A 17,218-nucleotide genomic window follows, 5' to 3' on the forward strand; every position below is an offset into this window, starting at 1 on the left:
CCAGAGATCAAACCCACTGCTCAAGCCTATAATCTCTTTTGAGGCTGGACATTTACTGATATTTCTCTCTTTACTCCCAGCACCTCGCATGATAGCTAGTACATAAGGTTCAATAAATATTTGTTATTGAAATAGACGAATGCAAGCACAGATGGGTTGCTTAAGAGGCATGAGTTACTATCTGACCTCCTTACAGGGTAGGAGGTCTCTGTTTTGATCTTCAGATTCTTTGAAATGAAAGTCAGTCAGCAGTCCACAATAAGAAGGCATGTACCTGGTTTCTTTTCCTATAAAAAGCAATGTTGGGCTGACATAAGATCTTCCCTTTTCCTCTCATTATACAGCTGTATAACCTGCTAGTGGTTGGCTGATGTGATTGTAAGTGCAGGGAATGTATTAGGCTCAGTCTTAAAGGAGAAGGAACACTCTGAGATAACCATTGCTTGATACAGAATTATAATGCAGAGTTTTATTTATTTATTTATTATGAACACGTAGCTTTCCTCCCCTTTTCCTGCCCCCCCCCCCATTTTTCTATTTTTGGTCATGCTGCATGGCATGTGGGCTCATAGTTCCCCAACCAGGGATCAAACCGGTCCCCGCTGTTGAAGTGTGGAATTCTAACCACTGGACTGCCAGGGAAGTCCCTTCCTTTCCCCAGTTTTGGTCAGGATGTGTTCTAGGCCGTAGTCCTGGCTCCACAGGAGTCATTGGGAACTACTGATTGAGTCCCCCTGCTGATTCCCACTCCTACTAAATCCTGCTTCTGCTTTATCTGCACTTTTCCTACCAGGATATCATTTCCTTCCTCTGAGAATTAAGGGCTGGGCCCTATGATCTCAGTCTGGGGACTTCCCCAGGCCACAGAAAGACTTAGGTATCTGACAGCCTTCTCTTTGTGTGTGCGGGTGAGTACTGGGGCATCAAAACTGATCGTGTGCTGGAGGAGGGGTCTGCTCCAGCATGAACCAGTCAGGAGCCATATCTTAGAGAAGTGGGCAGTGGCAGCTGCAATCACATGGCTGAGTACCCAGCTGCAAGGAGAATGAATCACTTGGTGGATCCGAAGCTCCTAAGTGAACTTAGCTGGTACAGGAAAGCCAGCAGGCTTGATTGTGAGGTCATCCTTTAGGCTTTTGGTTTCTAGAGGAATTTCTTTGGGTGGACTTTAATCTTTTCTTAGACCCAGGGCCAGTTTTCTTTAAGACAATAATAATCCCTTTCAGTGGGGGTAGGAGATGGGGAATTCCTGCAACTAAGGCTGTGGCCAGCAGTTTATCCCCTACCATTTGTGAAGTGTGATAGATGGAAATTGGGTCTGATCATTTCCCATTCTTCCTTTTTTTAAAGATAATATTTCCTCTTCCTTAACTATAGCCCCCCACATGCTGTATAGACACATGCTCCGCTCTTTTGTAAACTTTGGTTGAGGGGCAAAAGCTGGAAGAAGAGTTGCTGCATTTTATACCAGTTCAAATTCTTTGACCTCCAATTCTGGCAAAATGTCTTTTTTGGAGGGGTGGTGGGTAGAATATGAACTTTGCTATAATGATCTAAATTTCTAGTTTAGAAAAATGTAATGTGAATGTCTCAATTGACCCCATGTAGCTCTTCTCTTCAAATGTTCAGTGGCCTTCCTTATAGAAAGCCAATTTGGGTATAGAAAAATTGAGACTAGAGCAAGTTCCTAGGTCGATGAGCCATAAGGCACGGGTTTGAAAACAATGTTCAAACATCTCTATGGTATACAAAGAGCCCTAGCAATTTTAGCAATTGAATTTTTAGGCTTGAGTTTGAGGGAATTTGTGACTCTTTCACCAGAGTCGATCAGGGAAGGTTATAATTATCACCCATGCATAGTCACAGAGAGCAGTTAGAACCCCAGAAACTCAAGATGGTTTATCATATCCTGTTCACTAGGGCTGCTCGTCTGCATCTAATTTTTCTGTCCAACAGCCTCCAAGGATACTGTGTTCTGTTTTGAGAACTAGGAAGTGTTTTATTACTTGGTTTTACTTCTCTTTTTTCTCCCACACATTTATTTGAAGCATCTTTTACTTTTTTATGCTTAAACAATTTCTACCTCTGTTCTTCATGCATCTTATTTTCTCTTATTTGAAGCATTTCTCTTATTTGAAGCATCAGTGTTGGAAATGAAAAGCCCAAACCTGTAATAATGCATCAGTTTGCAAATCTAAACACACGTCAGATGGTCATTAGCATTTTCTTGGCATTAGCTCATACAGCATACACAGTGAATAATAAAGGATGGTGCTGCATCCATTTAGAAGCTTAGGAAGTCGCTCAAATAGGGAGCTACTTGCCCCACTTAATATGTGCAGTATGCTGTGGTATACCTATTAATTTCCTTATTTGCAACCTATCATTGAAATTTGCAACTATAATATGCTGGCTTATTGGATTTCATTAATGTGAAGTTCCTGATGCAAACAATGGAAGTCACTCAGAAAGATGTTAGCAGAGAACAGGACTACAGCAGAACTGACCTCATTTGCTCGTGTGTGTGAGACAGAGCATGAATGTGTTCTGTGTGACCATGTTTTGTATGTGTGTCAGTCGTGAGCTATCTTTTGCAGGATCTAAGACTGAAACGAGGCAGCTGTAAAAAGAGCTAGTGCCTCCCTTACTTGTCTGGCTGCTTTTGCAAATCTGCCTAACAAGTAGCTCAGCTCCTGATCAAATGATCTTCGAAATGGCTTCCCTCCATTACACGCTGTAATGGTATCTCCCAGGCGAGGCTCTCTGAAACAGCACACCCCTGTCTCTGATAGCAGAGTTCCCTTGGTGAGTGCCCCAGAACAGACAAGCCCCAAAACAAGGCCGTCTAAGAATTGGTCCTACCAGCCAACGAATCCTCCTGGAGTTGTGTCAGTAAATCTCCTAGCCTTGGGTCTTTGGATGAGAAATGCAGTTGAAATCAGTAAGTACCAGCCTGAAGTGGGTTGAAATGAAAAAGATAGAACTGTCATAAGAATATTTGGGGAGGATGAAAGTGTATGTATAAAGAGAAGGTGTGTGTGTGTGTGGGTGGGTTTACCTGGATCCACATTGTAATGGTATCAAGGGAAGGGAATTGAGGAGAGTTCAAGATTCTAGTCTCGGTTCTTACAGTTATTTTACTACCCTTGGATAAGTCATTTAACCTCTATGCCTTGTTAATTCCCCGTGTGGAAAATGCGGATGGTGCTCCCTTCTTCACATGTTGTTGTCTGGCTCAAATAAGACCAGAGCTTGAATAAACTCATGGTCGTTACAAGGTCACAATGAGGTGTTGATAATCCAAAGGTGGCTGGTTTCTCCATGATGCCCAGTTTCTTGGCCAATAGACTAGTGCCAAAATGTCCAAACTCCTTCTTGGCTCAGACCTGCTTGGAGTAAGCATATAGGCTTATTCTACATTATGAAAAACATACTCAGAGCTTCAACAAATGCATAGAACATATAGAGTTCCATTCATTCCCTCACGTGTGTATTTAATGCCTACTGGGAACAAGGCAGTGTACTAGGCAGTATGAAAGCATGACAGTTATGATTGAGGAGTGAGTTCTTACCCTCTAAGAGTTTATGATCTAGTGAGGGGGATGACATTTTTAATGACAAGATGGTAAAAATGCTAAGTTGGGCCCATCTGGTTGGCTATTGTTAGGGGTCAGGCTCTCATCTACCTACTCTACCTGGGAGTGGGGGTTTAGGGCTACTGAGGGACACAGACGTGGCAGTTTTTCCTCTCTATAAAATGAGAGGAATGCCCTTTCTCTCTTCTTTGGCATCTTAGCCTATTATGGGAAACAATGGCTGAAAAGTTGCTAGAAATCTTCAGATGCAAGTTGCTGTAAAATGCAAAGCACTATATATTTTTCAAAGGATAATACATTGTCCCCTTTGTGGAAGGCCAGGTGTTTTGTTCCTTTTAGGCAATTGAAAACAGTTCACTACGTCTTCTTACACTGTCAATCATAAATGTCTGGCTACTTCAGTTGCTAAGAATGTGTCTAAGGTAAAGTGGGTTTAGTATCAGCATAGGCTAGTTAGCAAAGCATCATTTGTGTCCCCATCACAGTTTATACCTGGAAACTCAGCTAGCCATCTTGAAAAATGTGTACTTCTGTTTACAAGGGAGCCCAAGAAAGAGCCAGCAAGTAACTCTTGGATCCTTTTTTCTACAACCAAAGTATAATTCAGTGTATACACCATTCTCACAGTAAAAGCAGTAACCTCATCCCAAAATACAAAGAACAGTCCAGCGTTGGTATCTTTGTCTAAGGAGGTGTTGGCTGACTTTAAATCTGTGTCAGCTTAATACCTCCCAATCTGGAAACTTATTAAAAGTTCATTTCTTGATCTGTAGATCTAACTCTTGCTATAAAGATTTACCCAGTTCTAGAAATTTGAAATGCCCTCATGATCTGTTAATGTCTTAACATAGTGAGGGTTCTTTGACTTGTTGACTACATTTTGTGATACCAAAATCAATCTTCTTTCTTATGTGTGCTTGCCAGTTTGATTGTCATCTCATCAGCTCCAGGCGTCTTGCAGCCAATCCTATTCTTTTTGTAGGTATCTCAGAAACATCAGAAACTTTGGAAATTTCCCCTGGGCTGCATCTCATTCCCACGTTATATCCTTTAGTTTGATATGAGAGGGACATAAGCAGTATTGATGGGCTCCCCGATTTATAGTAATGGCCTTGTGTGGCTGGTGGTTTGAGAACTTTACCTCTGGGTTTATTAGACCATGGCTGTGTGTCTGCTGGCCTAGGCTTTTGTTTTTGAAAGGAGGCCAGTATTAGTTTGTTTCTCATTGGGAAAGTATGCAAATAAACAGTGATTTAGATTTTTGAAAGCAGACCGTATAATACAGACATGCATTGTCTCTGTATAGTATCAGATACCATTGTCTCTGATGATATCAGATCTGATGAAAATATTGATTTTAGATGGTCTTGGAAGTCGTAGGGCCAGTATTTCTGGATTCTCACCTTTTCACATATGTGAGTAGAGCACCTGTGACAAATGGGCACAATTGGTATTTTTTATTGTATCCAATTCCACACTTATGTCATGGTATGAATTTTGGCCACATTATCTGGAATATATTTGAGCACCTATCTTTCCCCTTGACTCCTGGAACATGCAGGTTGGTGGCTTTTTTTTTAACCTACTGAATGTTCTCTGAGGGTTTCATTTGGTACCACATTAACAGAATACATTTGGAAGTATGAGAGAATGACCATTATATACAGTGCCTAATCATTTCATCTAAAGTTGCCATGCATCTTGATAAAAGTTTTCCTCTGAAATACTTTGTAGTAAATCTCTGTGTCAAAAGGCAACTCAGTGAAGGGGTGTGTATGTGTGTGTGCACCTGTGTGCACATGCCTGCCCTTGCATTTGGGGGTGGGACCGTGGGAGTAGAGAGGAGAGTGAGAGAAAAAGGGAGATAAGGAGGGAGGGGAATAAAAAATTAATCTTTTTTGTACTCTGAAAGAGGGTTGTTCCAGCTTCTTGGTTATCATGAGACAAGAGGCTCATTTCTTACTGCTGATGAATTTCAATTGTAATTACAGAACCTTGGTAAGCCACATTATCTCCCAAGGGCTGGACCAAAACTATACCATCTGCAAAAGCCATTTGAATTCTCTTGGAAAAAACCTAGTAGCCAAGTCTGAAAGCAATTTGTGAACAGATATAAGCTGTTGCTGGGTGTCCATTCAAATTAGCTGTTCCTCCAACAATGCAAAGGGCCATGTTCTAAAAGTGAAATGACATGGCTGGTGGCTGGGTCCAGCATGACCCACACTTGCAAGTTTCTTCTGTGTTGCAGAAGTGAACAACAACAGTTAAACTTTAAAGATCAACAGTTTTTCAATTGGGTTCCTGGAGAATAATGGTGCTTTTGTACAGTTCTTGAAGTAGAGCCTACAGCCACCCCAAATAAAATAGTCTCTTTCAAGATCTTGGAAATAATGACCTCATAGGCAGATTGAACCAGCAATCCATTAATAGTTTCCTTTGTAGAGAGGTGTCTCAGGGGAGGGACCTGGCTTAGTAAATCAGCATTGTTTATAAACATAGCAGAATAGACTCCCCCTTTTTTTCTATGTTTGTGGAATAGCCGGAGATACCTCCCACTTGGAAAGCAAATAGATTAACAGCAAGAGTGCCTTACAGGGCCCTACCCTTTCTCCATTGGTCACCTAAAAGTATACTCTGAAGTCCTTGCTTTTAAGGTGAGTTAGAGATAAGGAGTCTCCCACATTATTCCTTTGTCACAAACTCAGAATTATCTGGGACCATTAGAAAAAGATGAAGATTGGTTATGCCTTGTAAAGGGTCATGAAGAACTGATGTAATATTAGGATAATTTGAGCAAAACTGAATCTGAAATGTCTAGGTAAACTGAGTGTTTATTTGCTTCGTGTTCCTATTGCGGAAATGGGCCAAGATTCTTCAGTTTCATTTCCATCTCTGTAAGAGATTTATTTCAGCCCTTCTTATAATCCCTTGATGAGTTGGACGGAATTAAACTGATTCCAGTTTGCTGGGCAATAGAAAGATGTGCCATTTAAGCTGGGTCCCTTACAGAATGCCTGTGATGTGGACCATGGCAAGTATGTGGTATTCATATTTTCAGCAGCAATTTCTAGTCTAGTATAGGAGAGTATAGTATGAGTTCTATATTCCAAGTAGCCCTTTTTAATCTCGACCTGAAAAGAAACAGGGCATCTACTTTTTGAGTGTCTAGCCAGAGAGAGTATTTAAGGATGAAAAAGGTCACTGTTAGCCACACCTAATTATCCACAACAAAGGCACCTAGTATTTTAGATTACGTAGGTGCACTAGAACCCTGAATGGCTCAGACTCCTACTTGCCTTATTGTGTAAGATCAGTTTTGTATATCATTTTAAAGAGGCCATGTATGTTTCTCTGGCTTCTGTCATCTCAAGTTAAATATGTCCTCAGAAAATAGATATCATCCAGAACATGGTGGCTCTCTCTCCCCATGAGACACATTTTTCGGAAATCTGTTTTCTAGGTCTTACTTAGAATCTTCAGTTCTTTTGTAATAACTTTCAATTTTCACTATTTTTACCAAGATTCTGTACATTTGAGCTTTATTTAATAATCATCTTATATTCAAGCATTATTTTTGAACCTAGGAAGTAAAACAAACAAAACACACACAAGGCGAAAAAATTAGTGCTTTTATTCTTCGTCTGGCAAATTCTTCTTCAACACTAAGTAAAAACCATGAACCTGTCTGATACAGAATACCATTGGTGAAATCACTCTTAAACTTACTTATCTTCTGGAGAAAGAATGAATTGAGAAGGATCAAAATGTGAAAGGGAATGTAGACCCATTAGCACTGATTTCATATTCTAGTTAAAATATTTACCAGTAGTCTATGGATATACTTGATCCTTGACATCACAGTTTCTTTTTCGTTTTACCTTGTGCTATAGTTTCACCAGCTTCCCTGGTGGCTCAGTGGTAAAGAATTCACCCACCAAGCAGGAGATGCAAGTTTGATCCATGGGTTAGGAAGATCACCTGGAGAAGGAAATGACAACCCACTCCAGTATTCTTGCCTGGGAAATCCCATGGACAGAGGAGCCTGATGGACTATAGTTCATAGGGTTGCAGAGTCAGATACGACTGAGTGTCTAAACAATAAAGACAACACAGTTTCACCCATATAGGAAAATGTGAGACTTAGAAAGCTGGTGGTGGTGTATGACAATACATTTACTTCTGAATATTTTCACTGTCACAGCTCCTCAAAAAAAACTAGAATTGGTCTTAATTCATTAAGATAATGCAAGGCATGAGAGTTAGGCAAAGTAAAATAGATCTTTTGTCCAAATCAAGGTCTCACCAGTCATTGTTTGTTGGTGGTCGCCTGTGCAGATGGAGAAGCTATGAATTGGTACTGTTAGTTTTGAATACTTACAGGCTCCATATATTTGAGAAAATTTTAAACAGTAAAGTTTTTTTTTAATTTCCACTTAATGTAATATAATTTAGAATTCATTACTGAAAATAATAAACGTGTAACTACTGAAGGGCTGAAAGGAATGATGGCAGGTTATTTCTCATTAGAGCAGGTAATGTTTTTGTTGTTGTTGTACTTAGGTATGTTATTGGAATAAAGTGATAGGCTGAGTTGTGTTTGGAGAGCTCTTATACTGCTAATTAGCGCCAGTTAATACTTGATGACATTACAAAGATTTTGTTGCAGTAGTATTTGATTTTCCTTGTATTGGAAGTGGAGATTCACTTGGTAGGTACTCTTTTTAAAAATTGAGATACAGAGTTATAATGTTGCATGTATTGCTGCTGTACAACAAAGTGATTTAGCTATATCATGGCATCTGGTCCCATCACCTCATGGGAAATAGATGGGGAAACAGTGGAAACAGTGTCAGACTTCATTTTGGGGGGCTCCAAAATCACTGCAGATGGTGACTGCAGCCATGAAATTAAAAGACGCTTACTCCTTGGAAGGAAAGTTATGACCAACCTAGATAGCATATTAAAAAGCAGAGACATTACTTTGCCAACAAAGGTCCATCTAGTCAAGGTTATGGTTTTTCTAGTGGTCATGTATGGATGTGAGAGTTGGACTGTGAAGAAAGCTGAGCACCGAAAAATTGATGCTTTTGAACTGTGGTGTTGGAGAAGACTCTTGAGAGTCCCTTGGACTGCAAGGAGATCCAACCAGTCCATCCTAAAGGAGATCAGTCCTGGGTGTTCATTGGAAGGACTGATGTTGAAGCTGAAACTCCAATACTTTGGCCACCTCATGAGAAGAGCTGACTCATTTGAAAAGACCCTGATGCTGGGAGGGATTGGGGGCAGGAGGAGAAGGGGCCGACAGAGGATGAGATGGTTGGATGGCATCACTGACTCAATGGACATGAGTTTGAGTAAACTCCGGAAGTTGGTGATGGACAGGGAGGCCTGGTGTGCTGCGATTCATGGGGTTGCAAAGAGTCGGACACGACTGAGCGACTGAACTGAACTAAGCATATATGATTAATATATATATATATATATATATATATATATATTATGCATTCCTTTTCATTATGGTTTATCACAGGATATTGAATATAGTTCACTTGTTATTTATCCATTCTGTATACATTAGTTTTCATCTGCTAACCTCAAACTCCCACTCCATCCCTCCCCCACCCTGTTTCCCCTGGAAGGTACTTGTAACACCTGACTTGAAATGGCAAGTGTCAGGGCCCTAATGGAAAGACTTGAACTAGAGTGGGAAGACAGCTAGGAACCGAAACAGTTCCTTGAGTTTGTGCTTTTCCAGTTCACGTAACCTTTCAGTGGGATGAAACCCAAATGTGTTCAGCTCTCGGCACCAAATACTAAAGAATAATGAAATTAAGAGCAGATAAGTTGCTAAGACCCAAACTGGTTCTTACCAGCCTGTCACCCCTGTCAATTCCCTTGTTCCTTCTTCCAGGACATAAAATATGGCAAGGAATAGGGTTATGGTGTCTCCTCAGGAAACGGTCCTCTCCTTGGAGTTCCTCTTTGCTCCTGATGACACTTATCTCTGTTTTATCATCTACTCTGTTACTTGAAGATGGAGCAGTGCTTCTCCTAGCAGTCTACCCCAACTTTGCTGAAACTACCAGGTTTACTAGATTGTTTCTCAGTTCTTTCTCATAAAGCAATAGAATGTGTTTTGTTCATCAGGTACACACAGGTATGAATCAGATGCCAAAGGCATCCCAGTATCAAAGTGACTAACATGATTGTTGTGGGCTGTCAAAAATCAACAACCAAGCCTATGTCAATTCTAGACTCCGAGGAGGTGGTACTACCTGACCAAAATGATCATTGTTGTTGTTCAGTCACTCAGTCCTGCCTGACTCTTTGCAACCCAATGGACCGCAGCACTCCAGGCTTCCCTGTACATCACCAGCTCCCAGAGTTTGCTCAAACTCATGTCCATTCAGTCGGTGACGCCTTCCAACCATCTCATCCTCTGTCACCCTTTCTGCTCCTGTGCCCAATCTTGCTCACAAAGAGGAAAGACTGTAAATTGTTCATTAAAAGACTGTGTGTGGACAGCAGAAAATAGAGTGTCTTTGGGAGAAGGCACCTTAGGTATTTGTATCTACATGTTGAAAAAGCTCACCTTTGCTTTCCTCTTTAGGAAATTGCATCATTGGGCCTTAGGGAGACAGCTCCCTTCCCTTTAGAAAAGGAACCCCTCAGAATGGTTATTATCAAACCTGAGATAGCATGAGACCAATGCTTCTGTTTCTAAGACATTAGATCTCCTGTATATACCAGATTGTCTTTCAGACCTCTCTGAACTCCTGTTTTCTCCTCCTCTTCTTTAGGAGTTGTGCAGTCAGTTATAACTGAAAATGTCTGACGGTCTGGATAATGAAGAGAAACCCCCAGCTCCCCCACTGAGGATGAACAGTAACAACCGGGATTCTTCGGCACTCAACCACAGCTCCAAACCACTTCCTATGGCCCCTGAAGAGAAGAATAAGAAAGCCAGGCTTCGCTCTATCTTCCCAGGAGGAGGGGATAAAAGTAAAGTATCAGTGGCCGGGTGTTGGAAAGGGGCTAGTTTATTCTTTCATTGTCGCTTTCTTTCTCAAGTCATTTCTTGAGCATGGGCTGTTCAGGGTCTGCCTGACTTTTGCATCTCCATCTTCAGAGGTTGCATTTTGTCAGAGGATGATGTTTCATTGACTTACTGTAGGTTTACAGAAAATACACTTAAATGCTGTGTTTGCCTTTCACATAACATGGAATTCAGCAGTAAGCCATGGGAAATCATAGCTAGAAGACTGTTTTACAGATATGAATAGTGCCTTTCTTTCTGATAAAACTTAAAGGAGAATTTATAGTAATCCCTTCCTAACTACAAGTTGTCCTTATTAGGAATATGAGTCTTGGTGGATTTACTTCTGTATACCATTTTCACAACCATGAAAATGTTGAATTGAGCATACGGAAGTCAGTCCAAGTGCCACGTTATTGTCTGTCTGACTATATCACAAAGTGTGAAGAAATTTCTGAGTCATTTGTTTCCTCTACCATTCTTCTGCCAGTCATCCCCTACACAATCAGTGTATTTTGCATTAAGTATCACAACAGTATATTATCATTTATCCTTGGTCCTCAAATATCATATGCTGATACTTTGTGACATTGGGAAATATAAAATCCCTCATAAGTAATTGTCAGGTTGCATTAATTAGCATAAAGCCTAATACATGGCTTCTATAAATGTGACTATTATGGCAGAAGAGAGTAAAACTAGGTACAAGGACTCCAGCACCAGAGAAAGTTGCTAAAGGGCAAGAAGAGTGATATCTCTTTAAGAGAAAAGGGACACTCTTAAGCTTCTTAAAGGTAAAACAGATAGCTTTATAGGTAGCTTATATTATATTAATGAATTTCCATAAGGAAAGCTGAAACTCTTGAGGCCAATATTGCCTCCTGTATACCTATGCCATGTAATAAATGCTTTATCCCTCGTGACCCAAGGATGGAAAAGACAGAAATGTTGTTAAACCTCTGGATTGAAAACAAACAAAGGAATAAGAAAACACTTTCCTGGTGGCTCAGATGGTAAAGACTCTCCCTGCCAATGCAGGAGACCCAGGTTTGATCCCTGAGTCAGGAAGATCCTCTGGAGAAGGGAATGGCTACCCACTCCAGTATTCTTGCCTGGAGAATTCCCTGGACAGAGGAGCCTGGCACACTACAGTTAGACATGACTGAGTGACTAACACTTTCACTTTTCCATGCAAGGGATCTCCCATCATGTGAGAGGAATTTTTGAAGACATGTTTTCAGACACCAAAGTGGATCCCGAAAAAAAAGAGCTGCCAAGAGCAATGGACGGTTTGAGAAATTCATGGTGCACCTGGAAATGCATGCACAACCTGGAAACTGAATCTTAGGTGACAGTGGTGCCAAAGAAAGAACCACTAGATCCTGCAGCTCCCGCATTGTATCTGCCACAACTGTAGAAAGCAACTAAAGAGGAGAGTCATGTGCATGCACAAATCTTTGGTGCTGTCAAGACCGCCATGCTTTGGAAGCCCTTGAACAATCAATCCTGTTTGCCCTTCTGAAGAGCATGAGCCAACTGATGCTGACATGAGGCCAGCCAAAACAGAGAGGCTGGTGTTTCTGTTTTGTGTCAGTAGTTCAGGTGACCTCACAGTGAAACCATTACTGTCTGCAGAAAACTAGGCCCATATCCTCTCAGAGGAAACATCTAAGCTAAGTTTCCAATATACCGGCATGCAAATAGAAAAGCCTGATGACTCCCTCTCTCCTTAAGGAATGGGTTTAACATTGCTTTCTTGCAGAAGCTCAAGACTACTAAAAAGAAATCTTGAATTCAAAGTCATATTGATTCCTGCTTGTCCTTTTGGTTCCTCAGATGCATTGGCAAATGTGCATCCTCATTTTAAGGTTGTCTTTATAACCAGTGGCATGATTCAGGTCCTGGAACCCTTAGACAGTGTTTTGTCTGACCTTTAAGAAGACTTATGCCAAGCTAATGTATAACTTTGTTGTTCAGGATCTTACAAAGGCACCTCTGTCTGAAGATCCTAGTGCATGGAATTCCTACACCATCACTCATGCTGTATTCTTCATAAAAGAGGCATTAGATAGTTTAACATTACTGTGCCATGGGAGACTGCTGGGCATATACCCAGAGAAAACCATAGTTGAAAAAGACACATGTACCCCAATGTTCATAGCAGCACTATTTGCAACAGCTAGAACATAGAAGCAACCTAGGTGTCCATCAACAAATGAATGGATGAAGAAGATGTGGTACATATACACAATGGAAGATTGCTCGGCCATAAAAAAGAACAGATTTTAGTTCTAGTGAGATGGATGAACCTAGAAACTGTTATACAGAGTGAAGTAAGTCAGAAAGAGAAAAACAAATATCATATGTTAATACATATATATGGAATCTAGAAAAATGGTATTGATGAACCTATTTACAAGGAAGGGATGGAGATGCAGACATAGAGAATGGACTTGTGGACACAGTAGGGAAAGGAAAGAGGGGCAAATGGAGAAAGTAGCATCAACATATATACATTATCATATGTAAAATAGATAGCTGGTGAGAAGTTGCTGTATCACACAGGGAGCCCAGCCTAGGCTCCAAGCAGCAGCCCAGCCCTGCTCTGTGATCACCTGGAGGGGTGAAGTAAGAATAAGTATGTATTCTTCATAAAAGAGGCATTAGATAGTTTAACATTAATGTTAAACTAATTTCCCCCATTGATGTTGGAGGAAGGGGAGAGATGCTCAAAAGGGAGGTGATATATGGCTGATTTGCATTGTTGTACAGCAGAAACCAGCACAACATTGTAAAGCAATTTTCTGCTAATTAAAAAATGAATTAAAAAAACATACATGGGAGAAAATTGGACTAGAGATAGAGAAGTGTCTTCCAGTGATTTCTTCTAAAGACCTTAAGAATATTTGGAACAAGAAGAAGCTGTGGGTGAGGATGAACATTTGGCACAGGAGCAATCATTGGCTGAAGCTGAGTCTGAATCTATTGATGCTGATTTAAGTGATGTGCTGGGCTAGAGTATGACTTAGGAAGCTCACGGGACCACAGAGGTGATTATCATAAGTGATAATGAAGATAGTTAGGAAGCTATAGTACTGGAGACAAATACAATTATAAGCAACAGGAGAAAATTTTTTAGAACAAGATTAAAACCTCCCAGAAACCATCTTCAGCAGAGCTTAAATCATCAGGTAGTACCATTTAATATGATTGCTGGACAGCTGATAAACTGCCTTTGTACAAGGCTTGAATGATTTTAATTGAATTTATAGAGAGGTGGAGTCTTTGTTTTTACAACACCATGTTCAGAAAAAAGCAACCTCAGAAGAGCCTAAATCATTAAGTAGTGTTATTTAAATATCTGTGCCAGACAGCAGATAAGCTGCCTTCAGACAAACTTCATTGCAGCATTATTTACAACAGCTAGAACATGGAAGCAACCTAGATGTCCATCGACAAATGGATAAAGAAGATGTGGTACATTTACACAATGGAATATTACTTGGCCATAAAAAAGAATGAATTTTAGTTCTTTTGAGCTAAAGATTTGCACTGTATGCAGATGTGCTATGGTGTCTTCAGAAAAAGACTTGAGAAGACAGAAAGCATCTTGAAGAGCCAAAGTTGTTAAGTCATGCCACTGAAATTCACTTGCTTGTTAGGGCTAATGCCCCATTCAAGTTGTTTTAATCTCAGGATCGGACTTAGATGAAGATTCTGAGAGCACGAAGATCCATGATTTGAACTAACAGTCCACCTCTGTTTGTTGCTTCACCATCACCCTCATTTTCCACTGCCATGAGTGGGTACATCTTTATCACCTCTGGAAACCATTTCAGGCTCTAAATGGAACCTATACAAGCCTGTCACTTTTAACTAATTCAAGCTATGTAAATTATCATTATTCTGTTTATGTAATGTACTGTTGTTATTTTGTTTTACTGCATAAAAAATATTTATGAGTACTTTCAAAAGTTCACATGTGACCTCAGTTCCCCTGCCATGTTTTTTTTTCAACCACATAAAATTATAATTTCCTCAGTGGAACTCTCCTATCTAGGTGAGGGTCACTGAGGAACTTGACCCTCATAGGTAAGGAGGGGTTGCTGTTTGTATGTTTCTGCCTGTGAGTGATGACTTGGGTTATACTACAGTCAGTCTCCAGTGAATGGAAAGAGCACTGTACTTGGGCTCTGGAGACTTAGGGTCAAGGCCAGCTCTGCCACTGATTATTGTGACTTTGGGCCAATCACTTAGTTTTTTTGATCCTCAGTTTCATCACCTGTTAAATGAAGATAGTAAGACCTGGCCTACCTAGCAAAATATTTTTGACAATCAAATGTAATTCTCAATATCAGAGTGCTATTAAAGGTAAAATTTTAAAGTGCTAAGTAATTGTGAGGTGTTATTATATCTGTATCATTCTGGAACTTTACAAACAACTAAAAAACTAGGTTTTAGAATTCTTGTTTCTTGTTTTAAGTGACTTTGTCCATAACTAGAATTTATATGTCAGTTAATAGGAAATTTTCTTTAAAAAGTTAAAATCAACCCCAAATTTTACAAGCCAAAGATAACTAACTGGGTTGGTATTTTTCCTCCTAGTTCTTCTCATCATATGGAAATTGTCATCAATAATAAAAACTTGGAAAATAAAGACAAACGTAGAAAAGATAAAAACCACTCATATCCACAAATCTCAGAAACAATATTAACATTTAGTGGCTTGCTTTCCATACTTTTTAATGGCTATATATATATATGTAGTTTTTTATATAGTTAAAATCATAATATATAGTTTTACACCAGCTTTTTCACTCACTATTTTATCATGCACATTTTCCCCTATCTTTAAAAATTTTTTCATAAATATAGTTTTTGATGGTGTAGAATATTTCATCATATAATAACATCATGGTTTATTTAGCCATTTATTTTGTTGGTTATTTGAGATCCTATCCAAATTTTTGTCACAAGTAATGTCACATTGTTTATTTCTTGAGTTAAATGAAAATACTTGCTTTGGTGACAGCAGAGGTTTCTGTTTGTTTGTTTGTTTTAAAGAATCTCTTGTTGCTATATTTCATTGACCAAATGGAACTTCAAGAGACAGGTAGAAGAAAAACAAGCAGTAAATATAATTTCCAGGTTGAGGATCTGTCTTTGTTGGAGGCCTTTCCAAGAGCTGAATCTTGTTTTAGAGCAAAGTAAGAGGGACAGTTTGCCACCATATTATGATGCTTCACCATAGACAAGTTTTCAGAAGTTAGACCAGGAAAAGGATATCCTGAACACGAGGTTCGTTTTTCTTTTATGGACCCTGTGAAGTGTGAGATTGATTAGGTTTCTCTTTTGTTGGCTGCTTGAAAACTTAGTGCCAAATGTGTGGCCCGTGCCTGGCACCTGTAATGGGCCTCTATAGTGTGTATGCACTTGGTATAGCTTTCCTCCAGGCTCCATTTTATGAGCTTATCTTTGTTTTGTTTTCCTTTCACTTGATTGACTTTGAATTTCTGCTGCTATCATACTGCATTTTGTGTATTCTTTTTTTTGGTTTTCAAAATTTATTGTACATCAGAGTCACCCTGGAGAGCTTGTTCAGACACAGCCTGCTGGTCCCACCTCTCAGAGTTTAAGGTTTATTTGATCTGGCTTGAGGCCCAAGAATTTGCATTTCTAACAAGTTCCCAGGTGATGTAGATATTGCCAGTCCAGGGGCCACAGTTGGAGACTCACTACTCCAGGTGTGAATTCCTTGAAATCAGGAAACAAAGGAAGACCTCTTTGCTTTCATTTCCCTCTACCAAAAATATCTTTGGCTGGTTTCTCAAATGGATAAAAAAAACTATTCAGATTTGACTGAAAAAGGAAAGAGAAAACTAAGAATTTTAATGGGAGGAGCCTTAAAATCCTGTAACAATTGTGCCTTTTCTTTCCAGGGGCTTAGCATCCAGGTAACAACAAGGGCCACTCCAGTTTCTAAGTGAAAGTAGCCAGGGGCACTTTTCCTTGTTAGCTTTCTTTTTTTAAATTTTTTAAAATTTTAATTGGAGGCTAATTACTTTACAATACTGTGGTGGTTTTGCCATACATTGACATGAATCAGCCATGGGTGTACATGTGTCCCCCATCCTGAACCCCCTCCCACCTCCCTCCCCATCCCATCCCTTTCTTGTAAACCACCTTATATCCATTACAGAACATGGTGGGGAATAAATACATGGGTGAATAAATCCATAAAAAATACATGAATAAATAAAACAATAAGGCAAAGGCCATGAGACAAGTGAATCAGCTAGGATTCTGAAAATGGCGTAGTTCCTCTAAAAGGAAGAACATGTAGGAAAGAGGCAGGTGAGGCTACCTCTGGAGGGGACATGTCCTGTGTGAGGTCCTTGTCATCTGAAGTGTGCTTATGCGTCTCATGTCTTGTGCTGCACTAGAGCTTTAGGTGTCTTTCAGGGGGTATGCAATGCTGTGTCTTCAGGGAGCACAGTTCATGTGCATTTTGGTTATGGGAAATCCAGAGATTTGGGAGCTGGTGAGCCCTGCAGATGGAAGTAAAGGTCCCTACTTCCTGGAAGCA

At 40.0% G+C, this 17,218-nt stretch overlaps 1 protein-coding gene across 4 annotated transcripts in view; it reads left to right on the plus strand.

Moving 5' to 3' along the window:
• The window catches only part of PAK3 (p21 (RAC1) activated kinase 3), a 127,788-nt gene that overhangs the window by 17,561 nt on the left and 93,009 nt on the right, over nucleotides 1-17,218 (plus strand). For all 4 annotated transcript variants that reach the window (XM_061137883.1, XM_061137881.1, XM_061137880.1 and 1 more), the window contains one exon: nucleotides 10,397-10,598. In XM_061137883.1, coding sequence (XP_060993866.1) covers nucleotides 10,424-10,598 — 175 coding nt within the window. In that variant the 5' untranslated portion in view covers nucleotides 10,397-10,423. The remainder of the gene's footprint in view (nucleotides 1-10,396; nucleotides 10,599-17,218) is intronic.

The sequence above is a fragment of the Dama dama genome, chromosome X (assembly GCF_033118175.1).
Source record: "Dama dama isolate Ldn47 chromosome X, ASM3311817v1, whole genome shotgun sequence".
NCBI classification, from domain to species: Eukaryota; Metazoa; Chordata; class Mammalia; order Artiodactyla; family Cervidae; genus Dama; species Dama dama.